Here is a 12,888-nt window from a genome sequence, read left to right on the forward strand (position 1 = left end):
CACAACTAAGGTGTAGTGCCCTTCTGCTTGATTTCTTGGACCTATTTTTTTTTTTTAACCTTGTTTAGGTTGTCAGATTTAGCAAGTAAAAATACAGGATGTGCAGTTAAATTTGCATTTGAGATAAATAACAAGTAATATTTTAGTCCCATGCAATATTTGGGATCTATTTATATAAAAAGTTATTCATTGCTTACGTGAAATTTAAATTTAGAGGATCCTGTATTTTATCTGGCAACTCTAACCCTGCTTTTTTCTGTGCATATATGTGTCCTTCCATCTGACAGAAAGCCACTTGTTTATGGATTTCTTTTACTATGACAGGGACTGGGGTGGCAGTCTACATGGCCTCTTATCCTAAATAAAGCCCATCTGTGAGTCCTTGTGTATCTTAGCTGCAAATTGGAGAAATAAGATATGTTCTTGACCAGCCAATGAGTTGACTGGCTTGGGTCAGATTTCCATCCTGACAGAAAGAACTGCGGTGGGTAGGTGTTGTGGTCAGTGATACACACACATAAGCACCTTTCCAAGTTTTTTCACCCTTCACCCACCCACACCCCTCAAACCCAATGGCCTTTTCACCATAGTTAATTGTCTGCAAGGCTTTTGCTCCTCCAAGAAGCTTTGGGTGTCTTCATTAAATGTAATTTTTACCTCTCTGATCACTCTAGCAATTAAGGTTAATTCAGATACATTTGTAAAGTACTTTAGAGTTAACATCATTTTTTTATAGATCATACCTCATTTGTATACCATTTTGCAGTTTCCTCAATTTTTTGCTAAATGTTTTGTGTCTCTCAAATGTCTAAGTGACCACCATATGTTATCACTTTCCTGAATCTAAATTTGTTGGATTAGTAGCTACACTATTGCCCTGATAATTAAAGCCTTTTAAATATATGATCCATTTAATTTTTCTAGCTTCCAAAAATGTTTTAAAATGCTTTCTAGGTTTATCATAAGCTCTTTCTTGCTATCTTTTCCCCCAGAATATGCAATTTATTATGCCTTTCCCTAAAAGTGATCATTATGTCTTGGGGTTTGAAACACTTCCTGTCTCTTATGATTACTTGGTGTGACAACTTCCTAGGCTTATTAGAACAGTTTCTACAAGATGGGTAAATTGGCTGAGGGGCTTTCTCATGATTTCCATGAGAAACTTTTCCCTGTAAAATTCATGGGCTTTTGGTAATGTAAGGCCTGGGAGCCAGAAGAATTGGAGTTCATATTCTAACTGTTCCATCAGTAAGTGGCTAACTTCTTGAAGCCTCAGTTTACTCACCTATAAAATGGAGGCCTAGTGCCTACCTCATTGGGTTTTTGTGAGGATTAAATGGAATATTGCACATAAAGCACTTAACACTCGTGTAAGAATAAGCAAGTGATGCCTGGTGAGTGCCATTACCTCGGCATCTCAGGGGTCTTTCTATTGCCTTTGAGCAATGATTATGATCACAATTGTAGGGTATGTTACAGAATGTGTAGTCATAAATCACATAGTATTGTGTAATTATCTTCTATAGATGGCAGGAATGTTTCTATAGATCATGTCTTCATACTCCTTATAGGAATAAGAGGAGAATGGTTTATAATTTATTATTTAGAGTTAGGGGAAATGCAGGCTAAATTCACTTAAGATGAACAACACAGTTGGAAACATAGGCCCAGTGACGTCTTTTAAATCACTTAAAAAAAGAATACGAATAGAAGTTTCCCTTCGTCCGATGCTATTCCCAATATATCAGACATGTTGAAGCTATAGCCTTCTTCCCTTTAAACAGGTGCGTTCGTCCTGCCTTCAAATTCACTAGTCTGTAATTTTAGGCCATAAAATTTGGCCTTGTCATTCCTAAATCAGCCCAGTTTCCATCACCTTCTCAACTTGAGTCATAGAGGTGGATTTGGGTGATGAAGCTAAAGAAGATAATATCTAAAAATGATGATTCCCAAGTTTGTATTCACAGGTCCAGACTTTATCCCAAACTGTAGATTTGTATATGAAATTGCCTACTTTATATCTCCACTTGGACACATAATAGATACCTAAGCATGCTTTCCTAATGTTCTCCCTACAAACTTGCTCCACCACAGGTTTTCCTGTATCAGTTGATACCAACCCCATACTTTAGCTGCTGAGGCCATCATGTTTCCTCTCTCTCTCTCTCTCACACCATTCCAACACATTAATAAGTCCCTTCTGTTCCACCTTAAAAATATATCTAGAATCCTGCCCTATATCATCACTTCTGTTGCCACCACCATGGTGCAAACCAACATCATATCTCTTCTCTAGGCTTATTGCAGTAACCTCCTAATAGGTCTCCCTGCCTCTTCCATTGCTTCCGTGAGGTCTGTTCTTCATGGGCAACCACAATGAACATTTTAAAATGTAAGTCAGATTTTATCGCTTCTTGGCTCAAAATCTTGCAGTGGTTCCCACTTTACTCAGATTAAAGCCAAATTTTTTTCAGTGGCTCACAAAGCTCCATGTGATGTAGGCCCTGGGTAACTTCCCTGACCTTTTATCTATTATTTTTTCCCTCTCTCACTGTGTTTCAATCATGTTGGCCTCTTTGCTGTTCTCTAAACATGTCAGGCATGCCGCTCTCCTAGGGCATTTGCTCTAGCTGTTTTCTCCGCTTCAAACGTCTTCCTTCAGATAACTGTATAGTTAACTCCCCACTTGCAAGTCTCCTTAAATGTCACCTTCTCAGGGAGGCCTGCTGTGACTACCATGTGTAAAATTGCAGCCCCATCTCCCTTAGCTGTTCTTTCCCCATTTTTTTTTTTTAGTAATACTCACTACCCTCTAACTCTAACGTATTATATAATATGCTAATTTGTTATGTTGTTATTATTGTCTTTCTCTCTCATGAAGTCAGGGATCTTTATCTTTTTGTTGATGTGTTCCAAGCACCTTGAACATAGTAGTCAGTCAATAAATCTTTCTTGAATGAAAGAGAGCTTGAGCCTCTTATAGCTTTTCAACCTTGGGGGGAATATTAAATGTCTGTATCCAGTATATCATTTTTGTTGGGTAACTGAGGAATTATTAGACTCTAGGAACTGACTCACATTATCTAAATTAAATTTAAATTAAATTACCTATAAATCACCATATCAGCATATTAGAAGAAGTATGTTACCAAGTCATCTAGACTAGTTGGTCAGGGTATTTGTTTCTTAAGAGATGTGAACTTGGGAAATCAAGTCTGTTTCTGAATAGACTTGCTTATGAATTTAATGCCATACTGTTTAATTTTAAGGGATGGTACAATAAAGCTTGAATATGTCACTTTAAAGATATATCTAACAAGCACATACTTAAAATAATGGCAATCTTTTGTTGAACTTTGGAGAAAAATTTAGTCCTGTCATCAACATACTTACAGATTTGAGGAGTGAATTATAGCTGATTTTATTTATCTCTTGTTAGACAATGACATTTACTTACTACATTTATCAATTCTGAGGTACCATGTTGTGAAGAGTTTGTATCTTTCTTTTGTCCTGAATAGGGGAAGTAGTGCCCAAATGTGTTATTTCTTTCACTTGCAGATGGGTGTAGTGAGTGTATACATGGTCTTTCATCTTAGAGTATTTCCTGGCCTATCCAGACCCAGAAAGTGGTTTGTTCATAGGAGAGAAGACCGCATGTTTAAGCTCTGGTGCTTGAGAACTTATTAGGCCTTCTTTTTGCCTTCCATTTCTGTAAACTGACTTTGGAATACGTTGAAAAGAGATGAATCTAATAGACTCTCACTGGTGGTAGAGTAACAGGGCTGTGAGTTGCTACAGATTTAGGCAGTATCTAATTTTTATAATTTGTTTCCCAATTAAGTAATTACATTGTTTTGCCATTATTCTCAGCCCAGGAGTATGTTCTATTCCTTATACTACCTTATTGCTTATTTTGCAGACCCATTGTTTATTGTGTCAAGTGAGAAAGACTACACACAGGCAAATATCCAAGCTAACCTGATTCGAAACAGACTGGTAGGTCTAATTCATTCACTAAGGCAGCCTGATGAACTTGAACCATCTAGTTTTGCTAACTGCACTGATCAGATTAACTAGTCATCAGATCTCCAGTGGATTTTATATTCTGCAGGAATTACTTTGTCATGATTCCTAGGGGACAAGGCATCTTGATACTTGTGGCTCAGTGTGAATATTAATTAATAGTGAATAAAGGATTCATGATAACCTAATTTATTTCAGTGGGGAAAGTTACGTATGCCTGTGTTAAAAGAATTCAAGTAGTACAAAAGCGTATATAGTGTGAAGTAAATTTTGACCCTCAGGCCCCTTCTCGTAGTCATCTATTATCAGTTTCTTGGGTATCTTTCTAGAGATAGTCTGTGCATATACAATATCTCTTCTTTCTATGCCACAGTCGCTGTTTTGTACCTTTAAAAAAAATTTACAATAATAAATAAAATGCTTTAGAAAATCTGATGGTAAAATTTTGTCCTTTTCTTCCCTACCTCCCTGTCTTAATATTAGAGAAAAGTTCCCAGGTTTAGAACCATGTTCAGTAACCTGATTCATTATCCAAGATATTCTCTGTATTGGAGGAAGGCAGACCCTGTCCCACCATTCATCCGTCAGGAATGGAAGAGACATGAGGAGAAACACAGAGAAGCCCTCTGGCACCTTGCCATGTAAGTGTCAGGTAGCTTCGGTTGCTACTCATGTTTTTAATGAATTTATTTTTCTTCTTAAAATTTTTTATTCTTCATTTTTTGAAAGTACAATTGTGATGTTATACCTAGGTTGATTGACCCCCAATTCTCTCTCTTAACCCCTCTACCTAGTGGGGGGGCCTGGGTGGCATAGTCAGTTAAGTGTCTGACTTCAGCTCAGGTCATGACCCCGCAGTTCATAGGTTTGAGCCCCGTGTCGGACTATGTGCTGACAGGTCAGAGCCTGGAGCCTACTTTGGATTCTGTGTCTGCCTCTCTCTGCCCCTTGCCCGCTCACACCCTGTGTCTGTCTCTCTCTCTCTCTCTCTCTCTCTCTCTCTCTTTCAAAAGTAAATAAACATTGAAAAAAATATGTTAACCCCTCTACCCAAAACAAGCCTGATTCAGGGGCAGTGGTTATAGGTTTATAGGTTAGTAGATATTCTCAGAACCTTGGAGTGAATATATATATTAAATAACAACTTTCCAGCAAAGGTAGAGGGAACTGAATTTGTTGTTTCTTTGATCTATCTTAGAAATTGCAACTATACCTTTCTGCTAGTATATAAATATATATTTTTGGGGACTTACAGCCAAAGCACCTTCAGAGATAAGTCTCTTGAATTCTTTATTCTTTTAATTATTTAAGTCAAACTTAGTAAATTTTAAAAAGCTACCTTTCAGCATGGACATAAAAAATTGTCTTTTAAAACTCTGTTATTCCTATGTGCTATTAATTAAAAGTATGCATTTTTGTATGTGGGATAGCCTATATCTACTCTTTTCTTACTCTTACTTCCTCTTGTTAGTTCCTGGCTTCCTGGCTCAGGGAAAGTAATTACATCAAAACCTTGGTTTGAGAGCATAATTCATTCTGGAAACACGCTTGTAATCCAAAGCACTTGTATATCAAAGCGAATTTCCCCATAAGAAATAATGGACACTCAGATGATTAGTTCCACAACCCAAAAATATTCATATAAAAATGATTACAACACTGTAATATAATATAAAATCATAAGGAAAATACAAAATATAAAGAAAAGTGAACAAATTAACCTGCACTTACCTTTGAAAACCTTCATGGCTGGTGTGAGGGAGACAAGAGAGAGGAGGGTTATTGTGTAGGATGACTTTCACTAATGGAATCACTGCTGTCTCTTGGCTCAGTGGAATCTTTTACTGCATGGGCACCAATGTATACACTCACATGGATATTGACTACAGTACAGTATTAATAAACTCTTTGTCATTTACTATATTTAATGTAACTGGCAATAAGGCAGCAAAGGAAAGGGTCTTTATCTGCAGGCAACCTGTCCTAGAATGAAGCAAAGCATTCCTAGGCTTACTCTTGTATGGAAAAGCAAAGGACTGTCCATAGGTGCTTTGAACTTTTTTTTTTTTTACGTTTATTTATTTTTGAGAGAGAAAGCGTGAGTGGGGGAGGGGCAGAGAGAGGGAGACACAGAATCTGAAGCAGGCTCCAGGCTCTGAGCTGTCAGCACAGAGCCTGATGCGGGGCTCGAACTCACAAACTGTGAGATCATGACCTGAGCTGAAGTCGGACGCTTAACCGACTTGAGCCACGCAGGTGCCACTGTCCACAGGTGTTTTGAAGTGACAAGAAAATACCAGTGTCAGTTGTGGTCACCTTCCAACATTCTCAAAAATCACTGATTTCTGCCAAACACCATGGCCTGAGACTGAACAGCTGAGCATGGAAGACGATCACCGACAGCCCCGCAGTGAGAGAGAGAGAGAGAAGAACCATTGGCTCAGTTGTGACCATGTGACATTTGTCATCTGGTACCTCTTGTATTGCAAGACATTGCTCATTTATCAAGTAAAATTTGTTAGAAATGTTTGCTTGTCTTACAGAACACTCACAGAACAAGTTACTCACAATCTAAGGTTTTACTGTATTATCTAGTCTGAGATGTAGGTCAGTCAGATGCATGTTAGAGAAGACTTTGCTCTCAGTCTCAGATACCCTGTGTATCTCCTACTTTATAGACATAAAAATATGAAATAGAAATGTTTGGAAATGACATGTTAGACTTTAATAATGTTCTCCTGCTTCATTTTAGAACAGATACATCTTTTCAGATGGCCAAAGAGGTTTATGCAGATCCTGAAGTAACTGGAAAGAATCGCTATAAATACTTTGAAAGGTAAAAAGTAGTTACTAATGAAAATGAGCCCTGGTATTTTTAGAGAATGTCTTTATGATAATGATACCAGCTGTCACTTCTGAGTGCATGCAGTGTGCCAGGCACCAATTTAAGTGCTTGATATATATAATCAATTTTTACAACAGAAATATAGGATAAGATATATTATCCCCATTTATTAGTAAGGAAGCTGAGACCAAGACAGGAGAAGTAAATTGCTTGAAGTCTCTTAAATTAGTAAGTGGCAGATGTGGGATTTCCAGCTAAATCTGCCTGACTTCAGAGCTATTAGCTGTAAATAGGAACGTATATTTGAGAACAAAATGAAGTCATCAAATCAAGTGAGATGCAGCAGGGACACCATGACAGTCATAGTACATGGGCAATTGTTATAAGTGGACACGTAGGTGACGTTTGCTATCTGTTGTGTGAATGTTGCCAAAACGAACATGGTTGAAAGTTTCACTTCATTTCATTTGTGATTAATACTCATGTGATAACCATATAGTCAAATTAAAATGAGGATCTCCCTATAGGTTTTATGTGGTTAGAAAAATAATCTTGTGTCCATCAACTGATGAATGGATAAAGAAATTGTGGTTTATATACACAATGGAGTACTACGTGGCAATGAGAAAGAATGAAATATGGCCCTTTGTAGCAACGTGGATGGAACTGGAGAGTGTGATGCTAAGTGAAATAAGCCATACAGAGAAAGACAGATACCATACGGTTTCACTCTTATGTGGATCCTGAGAAACTTAACAGAAACCCATGGGGGAGGGGAAGGAAAAAAAAAAAAAAAAAAAGAGGTTAGAGTGGGAGAGAGCCAAAGCATAAGAGACTGTTAAAAACTGAGAACAAACTGAGGATTGATGGGGGGTGGGAGGGAGGGGAGGGTGGGTGATGGGTATTGAGGAGGGCACCTTTTGGGATGAGCACTGGGTGTTGTATGGAAACCAATTTGACAATAAACTTCATATATTGGAAAAAAAAGGAAAAAAATCTTGATATACATACATAGGCTTCCTTGAGAAAGTAAATTTGTAATCTGCATTGTTATTTGTGAGCATCCTCCTTATGGAAGTTATGTGATGCTGATTTTTCAGAGAAATGTTAAATTTTTAACATGGTATACTCAATTTCTAGACTTTCTGGGGGTAGTTTTTAAAACTAAATCACTGGGAATTTCAGAATGTCTCAAGGAAGTGGGATCTAATGACCAACTGAAGTCCAGGTAGAAGGCACCACTTCTGAAAGTGTGGCTTCTTTACCATCTTCAGAGAAAACATCAGAATGTTTATTAAAAATGCAGATTCATTAGCTCTACTTTAAATGTACTGAGTCTCCTGGGGTAGACCTGGTAATTTGCATTTTAAACAAAAATCTCGGGGCGCCTGGGTGGCGCAGTCGGTTAAGCGTCCGACTTCAGCCAGGTCACGATCTCGTGGTCCATGAGTTCGAGCCCCGCGTCGGGCTCTGGGCTGATGGCTCAGAGCCTGGAGCCTGTTTCCGATTCTGTGTCTCCCTCTCTCTCTGCCCCTCCCCCGTTCATGCTGTGTCTCTCTCTGTCCCAAAAATAAATAAACGTTGAAAAAAAAAATTAAACAAAAATCTCCCCACTGCCCAGTGATTTTGTGTTTGCCCAGGTTTGCAGATTACAGATTTATGGGATATTCAAGCTCACTGATTTTAAGGGACGAATCTGAGAGTTGGAATAAGGCACAGAGAACACAAAATGCATAAGTCCCACATGTTTGTGTTCTTCTTTCTCCCGCCAGGCCTTTCCTTCCATTTCATCAACAGATGCCACTTAATGTTGTTTTTGCAGTAACCAAGTAAGTAGCCATTATTTTAATACTTTTTTTCTAGTTTATTTGCTGTTTGTTCCCATGCTTATTTCCAGAAGATAGTTCTCTAGATCAATATTTTTCAAATTCTGGATCACAAATCATTCGAAAGTCATGAAATATTTTAGTGGGTGATGAACAGCATTTTAGAAAACAAAATTGAATACAAAATAAGCAAAAGCATCAGGGTAAATTGCTTTTTTGCTTATAACTTTTGTTTTGGATAGGTACATACATACATTCGTATGTAATGGTTATGATGTTAAATGTATTTCTTCTTATTATGAGTTATGGTAAAAATAAAAGTTTAAATATCCTTTTTACTTACCTGAAACACACACTTATTTGGCAACAGTTCTTCAACATTTTATCAAGAAAATGAATCAGTCATGAAATAGGTTTTGAATACTGGAACTTCATAATTTAATAATCATCTAAGCTATACAAGTTAATTTAATATGCAAAGATCAGGGGCGCCTGGGTGGCTCAGTTGGTTGAGCGTCCGACTTCAGCTCAGGTCATGATCTCAAGGTTCACGAGTTCGAGCCCCGTGTTGGCTCTGTGCTGACAGCTCAGAGCCTGGAGGCTGCTTTGGATCCTGTGTATCCCTCTCTCTGTGCCCCTTCCCTACTCATGCTCTATCTGTCTCTGTTCTCAAAAATAAAAAATAAAAATGTTTAATATGCAAAGATCAATAAAACATGGTTTCTGTCCCAAAGAGGATTGGACCAAGGTAAGAGAGAAGTAAAGGATAAGAGCTGAATCTGGGATTAATGTCCAGTTTCCTAGTCTTTTGTTTTAGGGCTATACTGTTTTTGCTATTACTGTTTCCTGTGTCAGTATAACTTAATGTTTGTCTGAGAGAAAAAAATGAAATGATCAGGAAAAGAAACCTTTTTTAAGGTCTCAGATTTCTGAATCGAAATTTAGATAGGGCTTGCCTTTCAAACAAGCATTTAAAGGATATGGTTACCCCTTATTATATAGCATTTTATGAATAGACTATATGTTATCAAATGTCTGTAATCCTTAAGATAAATGCCAGTTATGATCCCAATTCTCCTTTGATTTTTTTAAGACTGCATGGATACCTATGGCTCTTACATAGACGGAGAATAGATTTCTTGCTCTCCCCCTTGACAGAGCAACTTTGTGTGGTTCATTTTACCCAAGGACAGCTGCAGACTTGTTTTTAGTGAAATGTTTTATATGAGCAAAGGGAGAGATATGAGACCAGTAGATCCTTAAAGATACCTTTGATAATATAGGCTCACTGGATCATCTACTTTGGAGGTCATAATTACATCAGGTTTAAAAGTTGTTCATTTAATTATGGGGAGTTCTGAGGTCTATAGTCATGAACACTGGGCCTTTTCACTTCTTTTCTAAATTAACTGTGACATGAGGGATTTCCTATAACAAACTTTGACAGTTGACATCTTAGATAATCTCTGTCCTTCTTAGAAGTTTTTAAAGAATCAATCAGTATCCCTGAATGAAGTCAGCTCTGGAATTCTGGCCGTGATGAATTTCTGCGCAGTGAGGATAATTCCACCTTATGTTAGCAGGGATAGACTTGTCTGGGGACCAGCTGGCCTTCTCCAGCCATACCCTTTTCATGTTTAGCTGTTGGAGTCTTTACTTACTCATTCTATGAAGCTAGCATTACCTTGATTCCAAAAACAGACAAAGACTCCACTAAGAAGGAGAACTATTGGCCAATATCCCTGATGAACGTGGACACAAAAATTCTCAACAAGATACTAGCAAATCAAATTCAACAGTATATTAAAAGAATTATTCACCATGATCAAATGGGATTCATTCCTGGGCTGCAGGGCTAGTTCAATATTCACAAATCAATCAATGTGACACACCACATTAATAGAAGAAAGGATAAGAACCATGTGATCTTGTCAATAGATGTAGAAAAAGCACTTGACAAAATACAGCATCGTCTCTTAATAAAAACCCTCAAGTAAGTTGGGATAAAAGGAACATACCTTAATGTCATAAAAGCCATATACAAAGGGCCCATAGCTAATATCATCCTCAGTGGGGAAAAACTGAGAGCTTTACCCCTGAAGTCAGGAACATGACAGAGATGTCCATTCTCACCACTGTTGTTCAACATAGTGTTGGAAGTCCTGGCCTCAGCAATCAGACAACAACACGAAATAAAAAGCATCTGAATTGGTAAAGAAGTCAAATTTGCACTCTTCGCAGATGACATGATACTCTACATGGAAAACCTGACTTGACCAAAAAACTGCTAGAGCTGATATATGAACTCAGCAAAGTTGCAGGATGTAAAATCAATGTACAGACATCGGTTGCATTTCTATATACCAATAATGAAGTAACAGAAAGAGATATAAAGGAATTGATCCCATTTATAATTGCACCAAGAACCATAAAATACCTAGGAACAAACCTAACCAAAGATGTAAAAGACCTGTATGCTAAAAACTGTAGAAAGTTTATAAAGAAATTGAAGAAGACATAAAGAAATGGAAAAACACTCTATGCTCATGGATTAGAAAAACAAATATTGTTAAAATGTTGATACTACCCAAAGCAATCTACACGTTCAGTGCAATCCCTATCAAAATTGTACAAGCATTCTTCACAGGGCCAGAACAATCCTAAAATGTGTTTGGAACCACAGAAGACCCTGAATAGCCAAAGTAATGTTGAAAAAGAAAACCAAAGCTGGAGGTATCACAATCCCAGACTTTTGCCTGTATTACAAAGCTGTAATCATCAAGACAGTATGGTGTTGGCACCAAAACAGACACATAGATAAATGGAATAGAATAGAGAACCCAGAAATGGACCCATAAGTATATGGCCAACTAATCTTTGACAAAGCAGGAAGGAGTATCCAATGGAAAAAAAACAGTCTTTTTAGCAAATGGAGCTGGGAAAACTGGACAGCAACATGCATAAGAATGAAACTGGCCCACTTTCTTACACCATACACAAAAATAAATTCAAAATGGATGAAAGACCTAAATGTGAGACAGGAAACCATCAAAATCCTAGAGGAGAAAACAGGCAGTAAGCTCTTTGACATTGGTCATAGCACCTTCTTACCGGGCAAGGGGAAACAAAAGCAAAAATAAACTAATGAGACTTCATCAAGATAAAAAGCCTCTGCATAGTGACGGAAGCTATAAAGGCAATTGAACTTGCCTTTTAAAACTAAAAAGGCAACCAATGGAATGGTAGAAGATATTTGCAAATGACATATCGGATAAAGGGTTAGTATCCAAAATCTAAGAAGAACTTAATAAACTCAACACCCAAAAAACAATCCAGTGAAGAAATGGGCAGAAGACATGAATAGATACTTTCTCGAAGAAGAAATCAAGATAGCAAACACACATGAAAAGATGCTCAACAGTGCTCATGATCAGGGAAATACAAATCAAAACCACAGTGAGATACCACCTCACATCGGTCAGAATGGCTAAAATTAACAAATCAGGAAACAACAGATGCTGGTGAGGATGTGGAGAAAAAGGAACCGTCTTGCATTGTTGGTGGGAATGATACTCTACATGGAAAATCTGACACTACCAAAAAACTGCTAGAGCTGATACAGTGGTGCAGCCACTCTGGAAAACAGTGTGGAGGTTCCTCAAAAAATTAAAGAGAGCTTCCCTACGACCCAGCAATTGCACCAGTAGGAATTTATCCAAAGAATAAAAAAATGCTGATTTGGAGGGGCACATGGACCCCAATGTTTATAGCAGTGCTATCAGCAATAGCCAAATTATGGAAAGAGCCCAAATGTCTATCAACTGATGAATGGATTAAGAAGATGTGGTATATATATATAATGGAATACTTTTTGGTGATGAAAAAGAATGAAATCTTGCCATTTGCAACAATATGGATGGATCTAGAGGATGTTATGCTAAGTGAAATAAACCAGTCAGAGAAAGACGGATATCATATTGTTTCACTCATGTGGAATTTGGGAGGCCTTAACAGATGAACATAGGGGAAGGGAAGGAAAAATAAGATAAAAAGAGAGAGGGAGACAAACCATAAGAGACTCTTAAATACAGAGAACAAACTGAGGGTTGATGGGGGAGGGGCGGTTAAATGGGTGACGGGCATTAAGGAGGACACTTTTTGTGATGAGCACTGGGTATCATATGTAAGAGA

General features: G+C 37.7%; 1 protein-coding gene across 6 annotated transcripts in view; it reads left to right on the top strand.

Moving 5' to 3' along the window:
• The window catches only part of CFAP91 (cilia and flagella associated protein 91), an 88,837-nt gene that overhangs the window by 5,300 nt on the left and 70,649 nt on the right, over positions 1-12,888 (top strand). For 3 of the 6 annotated variants that reach the window (XM_045502154.1, XM_045502150.1, XM_045502151.1), the window contains 4 exons: positions 3,923-3,999; positions 4,510-4,667; positions 6,779-6,862; positions 8,644-8,700. In XM_045502154.1, coding sequence (XP_045358110.1) covers positions 4,534-4,667; positions 6,779-6,862; positions 8,644-8,700 — 275 coding nt within the window. In that variant the 5' untranslated portion in view covers positions 3,923-3,999; positions 4,510-4,533. The remainder of the gene's footprint in view (positions 1-3,922; positions 4,000-4,509; positions 4,668-6,778; positions 6,863-8,643; positions 8,701-12,888) is intronic. The other 3 variants (XM_045502153.1, XM_045502155.1, XM_045502152.1) reach the window with 2 other exon arrangements.

Source organism: Leopardus geoffroyi, chromosome C2 (assembly GCF_018350155.1).
Source record: "Leopardus geoffroyi isolate Oge1 chromosome C2, O.geoffroyi_Oge1_pat1.0, whole genome shotgun sequence".
NCBI lineage: Eukaryota > Metazoa > Chordata > Mammalia > Carnivora > Felidae > Leopardus > Leopardus geoffroyi.